General features: G+C 40.6%; 1 protein-coding gene across 4 annotated transcripts; it reads left to right on the forward strand.

Moving 5' to 3' along the window:
* Positions 1 to 326: 326 nt before the first annotated feature.
* On the forward strand, positions 327 to 20,916 carry LOC138965470 (4-hydroxybenzoate polyprenyltransferase, mitochondrial-like). 4 transcript variants are annotated; one of them, XM_070337633.1, is made up of 8 exons: positions 327 to 467; positions 781 to 1,322; positions 3,143 to 3,309; positions 7,027 to 7,148; positions 7,962 to 8,047; positions 11,639 to 11,769; positions 18,293 to 18,481; positions 20,495 to 20,916. In XM_070337633.1, the coding sequence occupies exons 2-8, from the start codon at positions 818 to 820 to the stop codon at positions 20,651 to 20,653; spliced, it is 1,359 nt and encodes a 452-aa protein (XP_070193734.1). In that variant the 5' UTR covers positions 327 to 467; positions 781 to 817; the 3' UTR covers positions 20,654 to 20,916. The 4 variants fall into 4 exon arrangements, with proteins under 4 accessions (XP_070193734.1, XP_070193732.1, XP_070193735.1 ...); XM_070337631.1 differs by lacking the exon at positions 11,639 to 11,769 and adding an exon at positions 17,420 to 17,553; XM_070337634.1 differs by lacking the exon at positions 20,495 to 20,916 and adding an exon at positions 17,420 to 17,553 and having other exon boundaries at positions 18,293 to 18,432.
* The last annotated feature ends 207 nt before the right edge of the window (positions 20,917 to 21,123 follow it).

Raw genomic sequence — 21,123 nt, forward strand, 5'->3', positions numbered from 1 at the left:
GTGCTGTCTCCGCTTGTGCTAGTACTGCTAGTGGAAAGTTCTCCTTTTCTTTTAACTTCAGATCTGCCTCTGGACAAAGGCAGATTATCTTCGTCGTCAACCGATATGATCTCTGGTGGTTTTGGGATCCATTTATTCGGTGTCTTTGGTCCTGACCACATAATTGTCACTGTCAGTCTATCCCGCGTATCAGCGCAGCCCACGGTTTCATTCAGGATTGATGGAATGATATCTTGCAAACCGTTTTCATGATTAGATCGCACAAATGCGTACACCGGTAGATTGCGGCACTACTTGTCTCCGAAAACCCCCGAAAACCTCACCGGAAAACTGCGATAGGGGACACCACTCTCCCTCGTTCTGCGATCAAGGCCAAGGTCAGGCCAAAGAGCGAAGAGTTGCAAGGTTATGCGAGGTTCCTAGTATCCTTTGCATAATTTTGTACCCACAACAAAACTGACGTCCAGGTAAGTAAAATTGAATTTATTCGTACATTTTGATAGACCTCGTTTGTGCTTTCTTTGTAAGTACATGCGAACTGAACACCTCAGGGTTGAAAAGCAGATTGGGCTTGTGAATATGGCAGTATTTTTAGCTGGTCCGCTGGACAACGACCACGAGCCCCCCCCCACCACTTTCAGACACATGCATGCAGACGTTCTTTGTCACCGAAAACTACACATAGGTTACCGTAATGTTTATGCCAATTGTTGCCCTATACTGAACACAGAGCATGGAGTATACATTGACTAACTTTACCAGGTGTGATTTCTATCCTAGGCCTGTGTGTACACGCTGAGAGCTACAAAATACAGCAATGTATTGCCGCCATCTGCTCCTCAGCACCATGGCGCCTTCAGCCACTCAGCGGCTGATGGGCTTAGCAACCACCTCAGCTTCACGTCATGGAACACACAGATCATCAACTACACAATTCTCAAAATCCACTGGGACAGCGCGGCCAGAAGTGTACCCTGCTGTTTTATCATCGCTACCAGACAGCGAGACACAAAACTTACTTGCTTCAGGAATTGAGAGAAATGTTGCTTTGACACAGCGAAGTTTACAAAGCATGAACTCAAGTTTGTTGCTGAGCAAGAACTGTGCTATTGTGGGTCATAGCCAGCTGTCACACTCTGCCAATTACCATCACATGAGTGGTCATGGCAGCCAAGAAAAGCGTTCGAAGCATCCCTTGCTGGGAACTCCGTGTTCATTAAGTGGGCGGAGACAATTTAACGTGACACCTAAAGCCATCTTGGAGGCTTCACCTCCATCTTTCCAACCTTACCTTCGGCTGATTCGCTTTGACAAGCCTATAGGTCAGTACCAGCTATACCTCTTCATAATTGATTATACTAGCTCATGTTCTGGCTGCTTTATCAAGTATTTTATATTATAACTAGTAAGTGGACTTAATCCTAATTTTTCATGGAACCTTTTTTATGAATAGTTTTTATCCGTCTTAACTGCATTGCAGAGTTCAGTGCTTTATTTCCACATTGCATGTCCCAGGGGTTAAAAACTTTACAGACTTGCTTTTTTGCATTGTGATGGGGGGGGGGGGGGGGGGGAAATATGGTTTAAATAAAAGGTAAAAAGAAAATATAGACAATTTGAGAGGACATCTAATAAAGGCTGTCATGTCTTTGAATTCGTTGTTGACAACAGGGATTCAGATTTTGAAACACATCAACTTATTACCAAAAATCTATACCTAATTCTGTCTTACACTAAGTTACACAACACTAAACGAGAAAGTCTTTTTTTTCTTTTTTTCTTTTTGTTACCCATAAAATTTTGAAAATATCAGAAATGAGATATATGTACTAGTAGAAACAGTGCAACCCCCCTTTTCAAGACCTTGATTTTTCAGATGTACTACATGTATTCATAACCTCTGAAGTAGATTTTTTAATAACCTCCATTTTAAGACTACCTCCTTTTTTACATTTGGTCAAGTTTTGACTAAATGTTTTAACATAGAGGGGGGAATCGAGACGAGGGTCGTGGTGTATGTGTGTCTGTCTGTCTGTGTGTGTGTGTAGAGCGATTCAGACTAAATTACTGGACCGATCTTTATGAAATTTGACATGAGAGTTCCTGGGTATGATATCCTCAGACGTTTTTTTCATTTTTTTGATAAATGTCTTTGATGACGTCATATCCGGCTTTTCTTGAAAGTTGAGGCGGCACTGTCACACTCTCATTTTTCAACCAAATTGGTTGAAATTTTGGTCAAGTAATCTCCGACGAAGCCCGGACTTCGGTATTGCATTTCAGCTTGGTGGCTTAAAAATCAATTAATGACTTTGGTCATTAAAAATCTGAAAATTGTAAAAAAAAAAAAAAATTTATAAAACGATCCAAATTTACGTTCATCTTATTCTCCATCATTTTCTGATTCCAAAAACATATAAATATGTTATATTTGGATTAAAAACAAGCTCTGAAAATTAAAAATATAAAAATTATGATCAAAATTAAATTTTCAAAATCAATTTAAAAACACTTTCATCTTATTCCTTGTCGGTTCCTGATTCCAAAAACATATAGATATGATATGTTTGGATTGAAAACACGCTCAGAAAGTTAAAACGAAGAGAGGTACAGAAAAGCGTGCTATCCTTCTCAGCGCAACTACTACCCCGCTCTTCTTGTCAATTTCACTGCCTTTGCCATGAGCGGTGGACTGACGATGCTACGAGTATACGGTCTTGCTGCGTTGCATTGCGTTCAGTTTCATTCTGTGAGTTCGACAGCTACTTGACTAAATGTTGTATTTTCGCCTTACGCGACTTGTTTAGTTCTGATTTAAACAAAAACGTTGAGGTCCTTAAAGGCGAGTTCCATTGTATCTCACTTGGCAGGTATCTCAATTGGCAGGTATCTCAATTGGCAGGTATCTCAATTGGCAGGTATCTCAATTGGCAGGTGAGCTTTATCCTGTATACTTATTACCTCACCGGCATCTTGCATGCAAGATTCATCGACCATTTTGAGATTGGTTCATTATTTGTCTCATAAGTGTTTGTTTGTCTTCTTAAAAGATCACTGGGTTGACGTAACATTTTATTTTGTCAATAAACGTTCCAATAGCCTACAATTCTTGTTTTTTCCCTTGCATGCTGTGCTTATCCAGGTACACTGCTGTTGCTGTGGCCCTGTAGCTGGAGCATTGCTCTGGCGGCCGACCCCGGTCACCTGCCAGACCCCTGGATGTTGACGCTGTTTGGTGCAGGGGCTTTCTTCATGCGCGGGGCTGGATGCATCATCAACGACATGTGGGACAGGGACTTTGACAAGAAGGTGAGAAATAACAGTTTTATTGTGTGCACAGAGACGTTCTCTTTCTCTGGCCAGTGGCTTTGTCGAGAATGTGAGAAATAACAGTTTTATTGTGTGCACAGAGACGTTCTCTTTCTCTGGCCAGTGGCTTTGTCGAGAAGGTGAGAAATAACAGTTTTATTGTGTGCACAGAGACGTTCTCTTTCTCTGGCCAGTGGCTTTGTCGAGAAGGTGAGAAATAACAGTTTTATTGTGTGCACAGAGACGTTCTCTTTCTCTGGCCAGTGGCTTTGTCAAGAAGGTGAGAAATAACAGTTTTATTGTGTGCACAGAGACGTTCTCTTTCTCTGGCCAGTGGCTTTGTCAAGAAGGTGAGAAATAACAGTTTTATTGTGTGCACAGAGACGTTCTCTTTCTCTGGCCAGTGGCTTTGTCAAGAAGGTGAGAAATAACAGTTTTATTGTGTGCACAGAGACGTTCTCTTTCTCTGGCCAGTGGCTTTGACAAGAAGGTGAGAAATAACAGTTTTATTGTGTGCACAGAGACGTTCTCTTTCTCTGGCCAGTGGCTTTGTCAAGAAGGTGAGAAATAACAGTTTTATTGTGTGCACAGAGACGTTCTCTTTCTCTGGCCAGTGGCTTTGTCAAGAAGGTGAGAAATAACAGTTTTATTGTGTGCACAGAGACGTTCTCTTTCTCTGGCCAGTGGCTTTGTCAAGAAGGTGAGAAATAACAGTTTTATTGTGTGCACAGAGACGTTCTCTTTCTCTGGCCAGTGGCTTTGTCAAGAAGGTGAGAAATAACAGTTTTATTGTGTGCACAGAGACGTTCTCTTTCTCTGGCCAGTGGCTTTGTCAAGAAGGTGAGAAATAACAGTTTTATTGTGTGCACAGAGACGTTCTCTTTCTCTGGCCAGTGGCTTTGTCAAGAAGGTGAGAAATAACAGTTTTATTGTGTGCACAGAGACGTTCTCTTTCTCTGGCCAGTGGCTTTGTCAAGAAGGTGAGAAATAACAGTTTTATTGTGTGCACAGAGACGTTCTCTTTCTCTGGCCAGTGGCTTTGTCAAGAAGGTGAGAAATAACAGTTTTATTGTGTGCACAGAGACGTTCTCTTTCTCTGGCCAGTGGCTTTGTCAAGAAGGTGAGAAATAACAGTTTTATTGTGTGCACAGAGACGTTCTCTTTCTCTGGCCAGTGGCTTTGTCAAGAAGGTGAGAAATAACAGTTTTATTGTGTGCACAGAGACGTTCTCTTTCTCTGGCCAGTGGCTTTGACAAGAAGGTGAGAAATAACAGTTTTATTGTGTGCACAGAGACGTTCTCTTTCTCTGGCCAGTGGCTTTGTCAAGAAGGTGAGAAATAACAGTTTTATTGTGTGCACAGAGACGTTCTCTTTCTCTGGCCAGTGGCTTTGTCAAGAAGGTGAGAAATAACAGTTTTATTGTGTGCACAGAGACGTTCTCTTTCTCTGGCCAGTGGCTTTGTCAAGAAGGTGAGAAATAACAGTTTTATTGTGTGCACAGAGACGTTCTCTTTCTCTGGCCAGTGGCTTTGTCAAGAAGGTGAGAAATAACAGTTTTATTGTGTGCACAGAGACGTTCTCTTTCTCTGGCCAGTGGCTTTGTCAAGAAGGTGAGAAATAACAGTTTTATTGTGTGCACAGAGACGTTCTCTTTCTCTGGCCAGTGGCTTTGTCAAGAAGGTGAGAAATAACAGTTTTATTGTGTGCACAGAGACGTTCTCTTTCTCTGGCCAGTGGCTTTGTCAAGAAGGTGAGAAATAACAGTTTTATTGTGTGCACAGAGACGTTCTCTTTCTCTGGCCAGTGGCTTTGTCAAGAAGGTGAGAAATAACAGTTTTATTGTGTGCACAGAGACGTTCTCTTTCTCTGGCCAGTGGCTTTGTCAAGAAGGTGAGAAATAACAGTTTTATTGTGTGCACAGAGACGTTCTCTTTCTCTGGCCAGTGGCTTTGTCAAGAAGGTGAGAAATAACAGTTTTATTGTGTGCACAGAGACGTTCTCTTTCTCTGGCCAGTGGCTTTGTCAAGAAGGTGAGAAATAACAGTTTTATTGTGTGCACAGAGACGTTCTCTTTCTCTGGCCAGTGGCTTTGTCAAGAAGGTGAGAAATAACAGTTTTATTGTGTGCACAGAGACGTTCTCTTTCTCTGGCCAGTGGCTTTGTCAAGAAGGTGAGAAATAACAGTTTTATTGTGTGCACAGAGACGTTCTCTTTCTCTGGCCAGTGGCTTTGTCAAGAAGGTGAGAAATAACAGTTTTATTGTGTGCACAGAGACGTTCTCTTTCTCTGGCCAGTGGCTTTGTCAAGAAGGTGAGAAATAACAGTTTTATTGTGTGCACAGAGACGTTCTCTTTCTCTGGCCAGTGGCTTTGTCGACAACTTCTTGTTGCTTTCTTCAGTCGCTCATCAAGAAATGTCCTGATAAATGTTTGTTGATTTCTTTATTCACTCATTATAAAGTGGTGTGACACGCACTTGTTAATTTCTTTATTTGGTCAGTCAGTATAAAATGCTGTTGCATTATTGGAAATCGGAAGTCTGAGTTAAAACATTATGCCATACATTGACAGATCTCTGTATGTGTAGCCTTCAATGAGAAACAGAATGTTGGTTTATTACCTACCATAAACACTGTGAGAGTGATATTCTTCACTCATCTCATCCCTTGTCTTGTCATATTTTCGGTTGCATTTTGTTTACACTTCTTACTACAGGGGCCCTTTTAAGACCCCCCAATTTAAGACTCCCTCCTTTTTACATTTAGTCAAGTTTTGACTAAATGTTTTAACATAGAGGGGGAATCGAGACGAGGGTCGTGGTGTATGTGTGTGTGTCTGTCTGTCTGTGCGTGTGTGTGTGTAGAGCGATTCAGACCAAACTACTGGACTGATCTTTATAAAATTTGACATGAGAGTCTCTGGGAATGATATCCCCGGACGTTTTTTTCATTTTTTTGATAAATACTTTTGATGACGTCATGTCCGGCTTTTTGTAAAAGTTGAGGCGGCACTGTCACACCCTCATTTTTCAATCAAATTGATTGAAATTTTTGTAAAGCAATCTTCGACGAAGGCTGGACTTCGGTATTGCATTTCAGCTTGGTGGCTTAAAAATTAATTAATGACTTTGGTCATTAAAAATCTGAAAATTGTAATAATTTTTTTTTTATATTTATAAAATGATCTAAATTTACGTTCATCTTATTCTACATCATTTCCTGATTCCAAAAACATATAAATATGTTATATTTGGATTAAAAACAAGCTCTGAAAATTAAGAATATAAAAATTATGATCAAAATTAAATTTCCAAAATCAATTTACAAACAATTGCATCTTATTCCTTGTCGTTTCCTGATTCCAAAAACATATAGATATGATATGTTTGGATTAAAAACACGCTCAGAAAGTTAAAACGAAGAGAGGTACAGAAAAGCGTGCTATGCAGCACAGCGAAACCACTACCGCGCTGAACAGGCTCGTCAGTTTCACTCCGTTTTGCACAAGCGGCGGACTACGGTCTTTGTGAAAAAATGCAGTGCGTTCAGTTTCATTCTGTGAGTTCCACAGCTTGACTAAATGTAGTAATTTCGCCTTACGCGACTTGTTAAGACCTGCTTTTCTCAGATTTGTTTAGGTCTTCAAAGGGGGGTACTTTCCTTAGTTCATTTCACAATGAACACATTGCAGAGTAGTGCTGATAGCTGCATGTTTTCAGGTGGAGCGAACCAAGCAGAGACCTCTAGCCAGTGGAGAGCTGACTCACTTCCAGGCTTTGGTGTTCCTGGCGTCACAGCTGTCAGTGTCTCTGGGAATACTGCTTCAGCTTAACACGTACAGGTCAGTTCAGACTAGAGTGCTTTGTTCACAGGAATGGTGTGTGCTCACGTGCGCATGTACAATCTGCTATATACTACTAAATTCACATAAAAATAAAACACACCAGTGACCAGGTTAGGTAAGTTTAAATCAGTATTCAGCATGTAACTGTCTTCTTCAGGATGGTATGGAAAGATTGATTCGTGGGCACAGCATCAAGAAGTTTGTTTTTTACTAGATTCACATCAATAAACTTGCAATTTCCCTCTATGCAATGCATTTTGTGTACATAATATATTATGTGTTCTTATTTCAGTTATCTGTTAAAATGTAGACTTTAAAAAAAAGTTAGTCCCTCTTTAGGGCGAGGGCTAGATGTACAAAAAAGCGGATCACTGCTTAATCTATTACCTTCGTTAAATAAAAAAGTGTCATTGTCATGTACACCTACGCACACAAACAATCACATGGACACACAGAATATAAGCTTTAAAGAGCACACAGATGCAAACACATGCAAACCAGTTTAGATTTTATATATTTAGGAAATCAAGCTTTATTTGCAAAGAAGAGATTTTGACTTGTGGGCACAGCATCAAGAAGTTTGGCTTTTTAGAAAACATTTGGTTTAGTTTTCATTATATTTGAAACTGCTGTGGTTTTTTCTTAGGCCTCGCATGTAAAATTATTCCCAATACATGGAAAGGTTGTGATGAACTTTGTATCAAGGATGCAACTTTGAAAGGTGATTGTGTAATGATTTATTGTTCATGCTGTGGTTCATTTTGTTATTTCTATATTTAACTTCTTGGTGATATGTTGTTTGGCTTGCAGCATTTTGCTGGGTGCGTCTTCTATGTTGTTGGTGGTGATGTACCCTCTGGCCAAACGCTACACGTACTGGCCTCAGATCATGCTGGGTGAGTCGTGCAGTGTTTTGCCTCAATATTGATTTGCTCTGCGTTATCACATGTGCTAAAAATCAGGGTTGTGTGTTACGTTAGTGTTGGATACATTTGAGGTTGAAAAATGTAGTCCCAAAAAATCAAATTAAGTTTGTTTCCAATGACAAGGCCAAAGAAATTAGGGTTGGTACGTCGGTTAGATTTAGTTTTTTAGTTTTTTGTAAAGGATTAAAGTCTTGTTTTACCCAGGCGCATGAGGCTTTTTATCACCTGCAACTCATGCAAGCTTTGTGACATGTCTCCTTTGAAGGGTTAAAAAAAGGTTATAGGGTCGGGAACCGGAAACACTGACTTGTTTGGGAGGGCCAAACATGTGAAACTAAATGAATGGAGAGGTTTGTGGTGAACTTTGTAGCAAGGAAGACTGTCATGACTCGTTTAGTTAAATTCTGAGAAGTCTCTACTGTATTTTCCAGTATTGTAAATGCTTCGATCTTAAATGTTTTAAAACTCTACTCATAAGGTGACGGTGAAAGTTATATAAGCTTGGGGGTGCAGAAGAAGAAGACTGCACTGATTTTGTTTGTTCAGTAATAATGGGCACATGATTTGTTTCTGCACAACTAAAAACGTCGGCTGTGAATAGTTACTTATGAGGACAAACTCTGTTCTGATTGAGTTTGGTGTTAACATAGCCAGAAGTGCTAGTCAATGTTTTCTTCTGTGAAAATACTGTTCTCAATGGCAGACAATGACTTCAAAAGGAGTTTCTATATCCCTAGACAAGTTTACTTTTTCACAGTGAATTCTGAATGTTTTCTGGGGCCCACAGAAAGAGGTGGGCAAATGTTCTGCTTTGGGAGGTAGTTCAGGGAAAATATTATTAACAATCATTACTGTGTACTTAACACACGATTGCAAACCTACTGGTGGCCTGGTGGTTGAAAAGACTTTGAATTTGCTTGAGGTGGTGGGAATGGCCCTCAGTGTATACACATAGTTCTACTTTGGCTGGTTTGTTTTCCCCGTACATTTTGAACAGATGTGTCAGCACCACCATGTGTCTGCACCACCATGTGTCAGCACCACCCGGCTTTTTGCTTCACATTCTTTGAAATTTTACTTGAAGGTTTATTGGAACACATATCAAGTATCCCAGGTGTACCTGTGCTCGTCAATTCATCAAAGGGTGCTCTTTCTTGTTTGTTTGATAGGAACAGACAACTCTGCTTATGTGTACATTTGTCTCAAATGGAATTACAGAATTACAGAATTGAGAAAATACAACAAAAGGGAATCAAATGTAGACATGCCTTAGTTAAATCGGGTTTTGTTTTTTAACTTTAAATTGTTATTGTTATTAAAGTGTAATGTATCGATTAAACACTGGATTTGAGTTAATTCTTGTTTTGGAGGTGGGTGGGTTTTGTTTGTGTGTTTCTCCCCCTTTTCATAGTTAATGGCATTCTTAGATGACATTTATACTGGTTACCACTAGCTAGGCGTTCAATGCATCAACAATCCTACTGAGTGGTTTTGCAGTGAGTAGATACAGTGCTGTTCCAAGCCTCAGGGAAAATAACAGGTCTGGCTCTGGCTCTGGCTCTGGATCCGCACTTGATGTTTTGCATGTGATTTACATCAAACAGACCTGTTTACCCTCCCGGATTGTCCGGAATTATTACGGATTTGGGGTCTAAATTCCGGTATTACGGAAATCTACCGAAAATTCCGGAAATTGCGGTCGAGAGAACCTTTTTCGTGCGTGAAAATTCGAAGTCGAAATTGTGGTAGTCACCAGGACTGTGATTTCAAGGCTGACCGAAACAGCCTTTTCTGCGCATGTGCACAGCAAGGTATTTGTCGGATTCCGCGGTTTTGAGATCGACATTGGTCCGAAGGGTAATATAGGATCTCTGTGGGGACGAAATGCCAACCAAAAAAGCGAAAGTTGTACAGAAATATCGGCAAAACTATTAAGTCAAGTGGCTGTGTCTGGTGAAGTTTAAGAAGAGCGAACCACATTCATTTTGGTGATCGACTTGAGATCAGTGCAACAACAAAGCTAAGTCAGTTAGAATACGAGTCACGTCGCGGCACGTGTCCCGAGGTTAGACGCAGCATTAATTTTAACAAAATGCAGTACACAAATGAACATGGAAACAAACAAAAACACGAAATTATGTTTGGCAAAACATGAGCCTGCTTCGCATCGAGTTTATTTGACCTAGGTCTCTACTTCCACAGAATCTCCCAGACCTGCGAACCGATCTCTCACTACGGTCAGTCGCGCCAGAGACATAGATGTAGGTCTATGGTCGCGCTCATCAGTGACTTGCGCTGTTGCCGAAATTCAAGTCTTTCTGAGTCTAAAACTGATCTCCATTAATATTTCTCCAATATAGCAAAGATCACAGTTCTTTGAATCGAAAAACTTACAACAAAATTTTTAAATGAAATGAATCGGTCCTCTAAAATCAAAGGTAGCTTCTGGAGAGAGTTATTATGACTGGTTTTAATGCAGGATGTCTGATGTGACAGAATGTAAGGTGGTTTGTTTTGTTCACATGCATCTTGACTGTAAATAGTCCAAGGGCGGAGTAGGGGGGGGGGTGGCAGGGGATGTTACAGGGGTTCCGGACCCCCCCCCCCCCCCCCCTGCTGTCAAAAAAAGCAACAAAAAACACAAAAATTCAGTCTGTGGAGAAAAAAAATTAAAACATTTTCTGTCTGTGAATTTTTTGTTGTTGTCGGGAGCAGATATCAATGAAGATATTAAAAATTGCCATTATTTAATACTAACTTTAAAAGAAATAATGAGTGGCTGCTGACACCAGTTTATCATGTTTAAAATCAAGGATAAGCCACAAATTGTTAATAAAATAGCTAAAATTCTTCAGCCAGACCCCCCCAACCCCTGGACCCCAGGTTGTACTCCCCCCCCCTCCCTCTAGCTCTCTTGCTCCGCCCCTGAATACTGGTTTTTTTGTTTTTTTTTAGATAAAGTAAACTTGTCTTTGTTAACTTGCATATATATCAGGTGTCTTGTGTTGTGTGTTTGTGGTGTGTGTGATCGAGCTTCTGTGTGTGTACTGTTAAACATGGTTAACAATTTTGTACTTGTTTTGCATGGTAGCGCGCGAATTAACGTGTCGTTTAATCGTTTTCAAGCTGGTTTATGGTTGATAAAAAAGATTACTCAAAGATGCCTCAAATTACGGAAAAGTACCAGTTGCATTCCTGATTTTCATTTGAGGGGGTAAACAGGTCTGATCATAGGAGCCAATTTCGGCTATACGTGATGTGTGGTGTACTCTTCGCCATTTAAAAAAAGCTCAGTTGGAACTAGATGGAACATTTCTATCGTTCCATATGTTCTCCGGAGGCTTTGTATGAAAATAAATAGTCACAAGACTTTCTTTATGTCAAAACTATAGGATGATCGACAGGCTTAGGAAGTCAGATCATGGTGTCGGATCAGAAAAGTATGTGTCAGAGACTGAGGCCTGGGAACAGTGCTGTAGATAGGTGAAATAGATGGAGTGTGTGTGTGTGAATGTGTGTGTGTGTGTGTTTTCTTGCAGGTGTAATTGTTTGTTCTTGCAGGTGTGACTCTGAACTGGGGCGTACTGCTGGCGTGGGCCGGGCTGAAGGGGAGTCTACACTGGCCTGTGGCTCCCCTCTACCTGGCCTGTGTGCTCTACACAATGTTCTATGACACTATCTATTCTCATCAGGTACTCTCTCCCCCCCCCCCCTCCCCTGACCTTCCCTACCCTGCTCCCCCCCCCCCTCCCCCCATTTGGAGAGCAACACAGTTGTTTTCTCTTAGAAAAGATCGAATACAAGGCTCAATACGATTTTTGACTGTCACTGTGCTTTATATTTGTTTTGTTTTCTGTGACCTTATTTGTCAGTCTTTACTCTTGGGGCATGATAAAATAAAACCTAGGGGTAGACAATTATACAGTTAGAATAATGAAAAATATGATATCAGGTGCATTCAAAGCAGATTTGTTACAATACATTTTTGAAGTTACATGCATGACTTGGGTCATTCGTTACGTCGTTTTGTTTATATGTTACTTTTGTTTAACGATTTTAACATTGACATTTAGTGACTCACCTTGTTGTGCATTGAGTGTGTCAAGAAAAATTACCCCACATTATCTTCCGGAGCCTTGAAAATGCAAACGTTCATTTCAAAAATACACAAGGATTTTGAAAAGAGTTTCATAAATTGTCCTTAGCACTCAGAATTAATCAAAAAGTACCTCTGCTGTAAAGCTGGATATTGGCTGCTTTATTTGTTGTTGAACTGTACTTGCTTCTAATCGTGCAGCTACTAATTGTTGTCATTTTTGTAAATATGCGAAGTGGTGTTGTGTCTGGTGTTGGGCTAAATAGATGAATTCCGGAAATAACTCTGTTGGGTTTGTACGGAGTGAGTACTCTTGCATTTGCGCAGACAGCAGGGCCTAGCATTGTAAGCCGTTCGGCTTACTTTACGCCGAAATAACATCTCCAGTACGCGGAACTCGATTTGGTGTACGCCGAAATGCAAAAACCCGTTATTCCCAAACGGTAAACCCAAACAGTCCCAGCTTTCGTTTTGTGCGCCGTTCGGTTCAATTCTCAATCGGTTTGACAGTTTGCTTGAGCACGCACTTCCTCTGGCATCGCGCGAGCATGCTTTGTGCTGGTGTTTTGTGGCTCTAGACTTGAAATAATGTCTCGAAGCGACATTGTTGAACGTGGTCAGCCATTCAGTGACAAAGAATCTAGGTATTCCTGGAAGTGGGAATGGCTGGATTTCGTTTCGAAGGCAAGTCAGAAGAAGTAATGTGCCGATACGGACTATGTACTATGGCATAATTTAGTTGCTCAATCTTCTTTGGGGGGGTCATTTTAGGTAAAAAATCTCAAAAAAATCTTCCAGACCCCTGCCTTTGTAAGCTGAACTCACTTTTTCCAATGCTAGGCCCTGAGACAGGGAAAGTTTCCCAACGTGATGTTATTTCCCATGTGACATGACAGGTCAGTCTCTAGCCAGAGGGCGTGTCTCAAACACGTGACATTACAGGCCAGTCTCTAGCCAGAGGGCATGTCTCAAACACGTGACATGACAGGCCAGTCTCTAGCCAGAGGGCGTGTCTCAAACACGTGTACAGGAATACAGGAAGCCCAGGGCAAAGTTTGTCTGCGCAAATTGTTATTTCTGAAAATCGTTTATTAAGAGAGCGTTTGGTTTTCTGACTTACTGCACTTATTATTGTCTTCAGTTTTCTACCTTCATGCTCTTCTTCCAGCTGGATAATCGTTTATTTTAAATCCTGATCTTGGCTTCTTTTACTAGTAACCTTTTTTTTTAAACATTGCAAGGTGTTGCTTTTGGGATTGTTAAAAGTATGTTTCAATCAGTACATGTATTTCATTTTGTTCTTGTTAGAAGATAAACTTTTCAGTTTTCTGGTGGGGAAGATTTGGTTTTTCCTGGATAACTTTCTGCAGGTGGAAACTTGCATTCTCCCAGTAAGGTAATATAATTATTGTACTACGTTGCAAGCCCCTGGAGCAATTTTTTTATTAGTGCTTTTGTGAACAAGAAACAATTGACAAGTGGCTCTATCCCATCTCCCCCTCTTTCCCCGTTGCGATATAACCTTCGTGGTTAAAAACGACGTTAAACACCAAATAAAGAAAGAACTTTCTGCAGGTAGCTTGAGGTGCAGACAAACTTCTGAATTTTAAAGCTTTTGCATTTAGAAGGCTGCTTGCATGCTTGTTGCATTTAGAAGACTGCTTGCATGCTTGTTTCCACATTTTCATTGATGCTGTTCATATGTTATATCTGCATGATTTCACCAAAGGAATAGCAATATGGAACATGATCAAATAACCAAAGGAATAGCAATATGGAACATGATCAAATAACCAAAGGAATAGCAATATGGAACATGATCAAATAACCAAAGGAATAGCAATATGGAACATGATCAAAATAACCCAAGGGAAGTAAGCACTCTAACTGCATACGACATGTGTAAAGGAGTAAGCGCGAGTTATACGGAACGTATCTCCTGGTACCTGAGAGAATAACAAGCATTGAAATGAACAAGCGACTTTCATCCTCATAAAAAATGTAGAACATGGTTCTGTAATGTGCTTTTGCTTGAAGAGAGAAGCACTCACTAGCAGAAGGCCATTTTGCTTGAACAGAGAAGCACTCACTAGCAGAAGGCCATTTTGCTTGAACAGAGAAGCACTCACCAGCAGAAGGCCATTTTGCTTGAACAGAGAAGCACTCACTAGCAGAAGGCCATGTTGCTTGAAGAGAGAAGCACTCACTAGCAGAAAGCCATGTTGCTTGAACAGAGAAGCACTCACTAGCAGAAGGCCATGTTGCTTGAACAGAGAAGCACTCACTAGCAGAAGGCCATGTTGCTTGAAGAGAGAAGCACTCACTAGCAGAAGGCCATTTTGCTTGAAGAGAGAAGCACTCACCAGCAGAAGGCCATTTTGCTTGAAGAGAGAAGCACTCACCAGCAGAAGGCCATTTTGCTTGAAGAGAGAAGCACTCACCAGCAGAAGGCCATGTTGCTTGAACAGAGAAGCACTCACTAGCAGAAGGCCATGTTGCTTGAACAGAGAAGCACTCACTAGCAGAAGGCCATGTTGCTTGAACAGAGAAGCACTCACCAGCAGAAGGCCATTTTGCTTGAAGAGAGAAGCACTCACTAACAGAAGGCCATTTTGCTTGAAGAGAGAAGCACTCACCAGCAGAAGGCCATTTTGCTTGAAGAGAGAAGCACTCACCAGCAGAAGGCCATTTTGCTTGAAGAGAGAAGCACTCACCAGCAGAAGGCCATGTTGCTTGAAGAGAGAAGCACTCACTAGCAGAAGGCCATTTTGCTTGAAGAGAGAAGCACTCACCAGCAGAAGGCCATTCTTTCACTGGATGTAGCATCACAGTTTTTGTTGTTTTTAAACAACAATTTTTTTTTTATTAGATCTTGCATTGTGTTAGACAAACCAGTGACAGCCAAGTAATATGACTTTTTGTTGTTGTAAACTTACTATTGTACATCGTGATGCTGAGAACCTTAATAATTCAACTTCATTAGGCCTAAAAAAAAATAGGTGTGGTTACGGTAACCCGACCTAGCCTATTTTTAGGGGCCGACCCTATAACTTTTTATTACATTTGTCAAAAAAACACCCAAAAAAACAACCGAGTGCAGAAAACGCAATGAAAGCGAAATCGCCCGAGTTGCACACTTATTTCCCTGTCAAGTAGGTTTAATTTGTACACATTAGAAAAAAAAGTTTAAAAAAAAGAAAAAGTTATTGCCTACCTTCCTACCCTATTTTTTTTGGCTATGTTACCGTAACCACACCTATTTTTTTTTTTTTGGCCTTACCATGCACTCACTTTAGTCAGGTACTTGTACTACTAAACTTATCTATCTCACTGCGTAAACTTTGACATCACATGTCGGCCTTCCTCTTTGTGCGTGCTGTTTGTATTTCTTTTTTTTTACTGTGTGGAGCACACACCAGCCATATATATACTGCCCCAGTTCAGAGTCAAAGGTAATGTGATGTCTGAAGTTTGTCTAACGTCTGGATGCTTGCTCTGTTTACTGATGGATGTGTGTTCAATCTAGCATGCTGAATATATTTTATGCTGAAGTATAAACTATAATGCTGAAGTATAAACTATAATGCTGAAGTATAAACTATAATGCTGAAGTATAAACTATAATGCTGAAGTATTTCTCATGCTAAAGTCTCTTGCATTCTAGAAACCTGCACTTTCTAGGTGTCGGCCTATAGCTGAGCAGCAGTAATGTTAGACGCCGGGTGTGTGTGTGTGTGTGAATGTGTACTAGTGGGGGGGGGGGGGGGGGGGGAGGAATGTCCTAGGTTCTGACTTCTGACTTTATAGTATTACAGCATGGTTATGGGAGCGTAATCTAAGGGGGAAAATTAAGAAAATTGTGGCTTAGAAATAGTGTGTGGTTTTTTTTGGTTTTTTTTTTGGGGGGGGGGGACATACAAACTAAAAATCTTAACTGCAAGGAAGCAGTGTACTAACAGGCTAACACTTCATTGCCCCAAAAATAATTAAAAATGCAAAATTGAATAATGAAGAAAACGAATAAACTGGGAAGGAGTAGGACGGTGGGTTGATTGGGTCAATATTTAGGACTCGAAAGAAAGGACGTTTCGTATAAAGAGATCACCACTATTAAAGTCTTGGAAATATTGTTGAAAGCTAAATTTTGAACATTCTTGAACAAGAAAGATTTTCACTTGCCAATTACCGGTACAAGACACATTGCAACGTCACTTCAGCAATAGAAAAGTGTTCCAGAAGACCATGTTTTATGAATAGTTTTTTGTACATATAGTGGTTCACAGGGATTTGTTTGTTCGTGAATTATGAACATTAGCTGTCTCGCTGTTTCAGATTTAAGCATAGAGCTGCATTCCTGTTGCATGGCTTTTCCTGTCGTGAATGCTACTTATGGCCAATTTTCTTCCAGGCTTTACAGCAGGGATCTAGCTTGAATCCAAGCACATGAAATGTTGTGGGCATGAGTATAAGGCAGTGAGCAAGTGGATCTAATTTGAGAATGATATGCTTTAAGCCTGTCCTTAACTTGGCAAAGCCGCCCAAAGCTTATAGCACAGAGTTTTCAGTACAAGACTTCAGTCTCAATTATAAGGACAGGCTTTATGGCTGGCAGCTATGTCTATGATATTCTGAAAGATATGTGCATCCTTCCCCTGTGCTTGATCATGATTACCGCCAAGCTTTTACGTGGAATAAGAGCATCGTTTCACTTGGACTCCCAACTTCCACTGTGCTTGATCATGATTACCGCCAAGCTTGTATGTGGAATAAGAGCATCGTTTGACTTGGACTCCCAACTTCCACTGTGCTTGATCATGATTACCGCCAAGCTTGTACGTGGAATAAGAGCATCGTTTGACTTGGACTCCCAACTTCCACTGCTTTCTGTGCTGAGTGGACATTTCTTTGCTCAATTTCTTTGCTCAATTTATTTGCTCAATTTATTTGGCAGATTATATGGCAGATTATATGAAGTAATTGCTCTTATCCTGTGTAAAAACATGAACAAGTCTGTGGTAGTGATCATATCGTACGCAATAAGGAATGCAACTAGAACAGCCCTAAACCTGTATAATGCACTTAAGTTTCTCATTTTATTTTCAAAAGTTTCTTATAAACTCATATAATGACTTTTGCACACGCAAAAAATACTCATGCCCACTTACATTTCATGTACACTTTCAACTAGTGTAGCTGTTTCACTTTACTTCTAAATCCTTTTAAATTTGGACTCTTGCCTTTCCTAGGCTTTACTTTCAACTTTGGGGCATTGCTGGGATGGTCAGCCGTGCAAGGCTCGGTGGACTGGGGTGTTTGTTTGCCCCTCTATGCCTCCGGCATCATGTGGACGCTAATTTATGACACCATCTATGCACACCAAGTGAGTCTGTAATAAGAAGAACACCCACCTGTTAAAAACAAGTAGAGAAGAAGAGTAAGGAGGACAAAATAAATATTCTGAATTCTGGTTACAGAGAGTTCATCTGAGCTAACAAGAATGTACTGTTTCTTTGCTCTTTTGGGTTTTTGTGTGATTGGCTCTGTTTTTTTTTTATTTTTTTATTTATTTATTAATTTTTTTTTTTTTTTTTTTGCAGTTACAATGAGATCCGTGTATTTATACTCCTAACATTAAAGGTTTTTGATTGATTTCTGCATTTTGTTTCTTTACAAAACCTCCCATCACCCTTCTGTCTCTTTCCTTGCCTTTCCTTTTTGGCCCGCACTGTGTTTTGAGATGTTAACTAATAAATCAACAGTTCTCATCACTTTATTTTTTATGTTTTCATATTTCTTGCCATAAATTTGTTATGTTTAAACTCACTCTGTTGCTTTTATGTGTTTATTTGTACCAACACATGTGTATGTAAATACATGTATGTGAATCTACACTCACACAAACACACATGCACACACACACACACACATGCTGACACACAGACACACACACACACACATGCATGCAGACACACACTCACTGACACACACCAGCTCCTGCACTCCGTTTTTGTCTTTCTCAAATTCATATCCTCTCTCTATCTTTCTATGTTACACCCAAATACAAGGTACATCCTTTTTGGGATTCAACCTGCACTAACGCATATCTTTCTCCACTCAAGGACAAATACGATGATATGCTGATTGGAGTGAAGTCAACGGCTCTGAAACTTGGAGACCAAACCAAGCCCTGGTTGGCTGGCTTCTCCAGCATGATGATTGGCTGTCTTACGGCAACGGGCGTCATGTGTGACCAGACGTGGCCGTACTACGCCGGTGTGGCCGTAGTTGCTGCTCATCTTACACGTCAGGTACAATGCTGTTTGCACACAGATGAAAGAGTCAGGGAAAATGTGATGAAAGAACTTGCAGCTGTAACTTTTCTTAAAGTTTAGAAGTGATGTTCACATTCCAAGTGGTAAGGACGATCTTTATTCAGGAATTCCTCATTTCCACATGGGAACTTCCATCGCTGGTTGTGTGTGTGTGTTTCACACAAATTTTGATGTGTGTTGTTTCATGTTTTTTGTTGACTCACATGCGAAGCAAAAGTGAGTCTATGTACTCACCCGAGTCGTCCGTCCGTCCCGGCGTCCGTCCGTCCGGAAAACTTTAACGTTGGATATTTCTTGGACACTATTAAGTCTATCAACACCTGATGTGGCCTGATGGTGTATGGTTACAAGATCTCAAAAAACATGTGCGGCAACTTGACCTCACTTCAAGTTCAAGGTCACAGGGGCCGTAATTGTTGTCTTAAAAACGACCATTTTTCACATTTTCGCATTTTTTTCTGAAGTTATCGAGAATGGCAACCTTAGCTATGTATGCTATACAGGGCAATGTAAGCCCTATCTTTGGACACCAGTTTGGTTGACCTTGCTTTAAGGTCAAGGTCGCAAGGGTCCTTTAAAGTTGGATTGTATACATATTTTGAAGTGACCTTGACCCTGAACTATGGAAGATAACTGTTTCAAACTTAAAAATTATGTGGGGCACATGTTATGCTTTCATCATGAGACACATTTGGTCACATATGATCAAGGTCAAGGTCACTTTGACCCTTATGAAATGTGACCAAAATAAGGTAGTGAACCACTAAAAGTGACCATATCTCATGGTAGAAAGAGCCAATAAGCACCATTGTACTTCCTATGTCTTGAATTAACAGCTTTGTGTTGCATGACCTTGGATGACCTTGACCTTGGGTCAAGGTCACATGTATTTTGGTGGGAAAAATGTGTAAAGCAGTTCTTAGTGTATGATGTCATTGCTAGGTTTAGTTATTTGACCTTGACCCTGAAGGTCAAGGTCATGTCAAGGTCAAGCATGTGAGTCGTATGGGCTTTGCCCTTCTTGTTTAAACCACATTTCAGTAGTATGGCTATCACCTTTTCGAGAAAGTCGCAAAGTAGATTAACTGCATGTGCTGTTTCTTATATCAAACGTGAAAGAAGAGTGACAGAAAAGATTCTTTGCGAAGGGAAGGGTGTGTGTGTATTATTTCATATGGCAAGAGGATGGTGGGTAACACTGTGTGTATATTTGTGTCAGTGCGTGCATGCAGGTGTGTGTGTATGTGTGAGTGCGTGCGTGCAGGTGTGTGTGTATGTGTGTGAGTGCGTGCGTGCAGGTGTGTGTGTATGTGTGTGCAGTTTCTGAAACATCAAAAAGAATTAAAGATTTTGAATACGGTACTTTTAAATATGCTAGATTCCTAACCACTCTGTTAAATCAGTAATCTTTGTCAACGCTTGGAAAGTAAACCTAAGCAGATCAAATTGTATACAGTGGAACCCCCATTTTAAGAACCCCCAATTTAAGACTCCCTCCATTTTAAGAACCCCCAATTTAAGACTCTCTCCGTTTTAAGAACCCCCAATTTAAGACTCTCTCCGTTTTAAGAACCCCCAATTTAAGACTCTCTCCGTTTTAAGAACCCCCAATTTAAGACTCCCTCCATTTTAAGACCCTGTTTTCTAAGCTTTTCTGTTCTGAAACTGTTAATTTATGACCCCCTCGTTTTTAAGACCGGGTTTTCTGAGATTTGTGGAGGTGTTAAAGGGGCGCGCTGGGGTTCTACTGCCCTACTTGGGCATTCATGTGTGATTGTTTCATGTGTGATTGTTTCATGAGTGATTGTTTCATGAGTGATTGTTTCATGAGTGATTGTTTCATGTGTGATTGTTTCATGTGTGATTGTTTCATGAGTGATTGTTTCATGAGTGATTGTTTCATGAGTGATTGTTTCATGTGTGATTGTTTCATGTGTGATTGTTTCATGTGTGATTGTTTCATGAGTGATTCTCATTTATATTTTACAGCTGTACACTGTGGACCTGAACAACGCTGACGACTGTGCCTCCAAGTTTCGCTCAAACTCCAAGCTGGGAGTCGTGCTGTTTCTCAGCATTGTGGCGGGCACCTTACTGCGCTCACAGCTAAAGGCAGACAATCCTGCCACTGACGCAGACGACAAATGATCCTAGCGAGTTTTTGCTATTGAGGTCAAAAGTTATGAAAGAAATGTCATTACTGTTCTGTGTGGTAATAGCAAAAACTCTGCTTTGTTGCTGCTAGGTAAATTGCTGTGTGCCTTTATTTGTACGCAAGGGTGTAAAAGATTTTGTGCATCGCCTTGTATTTTGTATTAGACTATGTTCAAGCTGTATTTTGTGAGTCAAGAAGAGGGACTTTCAAGTGATAGATGAAGTGACTAAATTAAAGTGTGTCAAATTGTCTCTTTTGAAGCTGTGATTGTTTACTCTTTTCCAGGAGGAAGAGAGAGAGAGAGAGAGAGAGAGAGGGAGAGAGAGAGAGAGAGAGAGAGAGAGAGAGAGAGAGGGAGAGAGGGAGAGAGGGAGAGAGAGATGGGGGTAGAGAGAGATAGATGGGAGAGAGAGTGAGAGAGGGAGAGAGAGAGAGAGAGAGAGAGAGAGAGAGAGAGTGTGTG

This window comes from Littorina saxatilis, linkage group LG4, assembly GCF_037325665.1.
Source record: "Littorina saxatilis isolate snail1 linkage group LG4, US_GU_Lsax_2.0, whole genome shotgun sequence".
NCBI lineage: Eukaryota > Metazoa > Mollusca > Gastropoda > Littorinimorpha > Littorinidae > Littorina > Littorina saxatilis.

Coding starts and splice junctions, on each gene's coding strand:
- LOC138965470 (XM_070337631.1), top strand. CDS start 818: ATGTATTGCCGCCATCTGCTCCTCAGCACCATGGCGCCTTCAGCCACT. Junction 1,323..3,142: donor TCGCTTTGACAAGCCTATAG/GTCAGTACCAGC, acceptor GTGCTTATCCAG/GTACACTGCTGTTGCTGTGG. Junction 3,310..7,026: donor ACAGGGACTTTGACAAGAAG/GTGAGAAATAAC, acceptor GCATGTTTTCAG/GTGGAGCGAACCAAGCAGAG.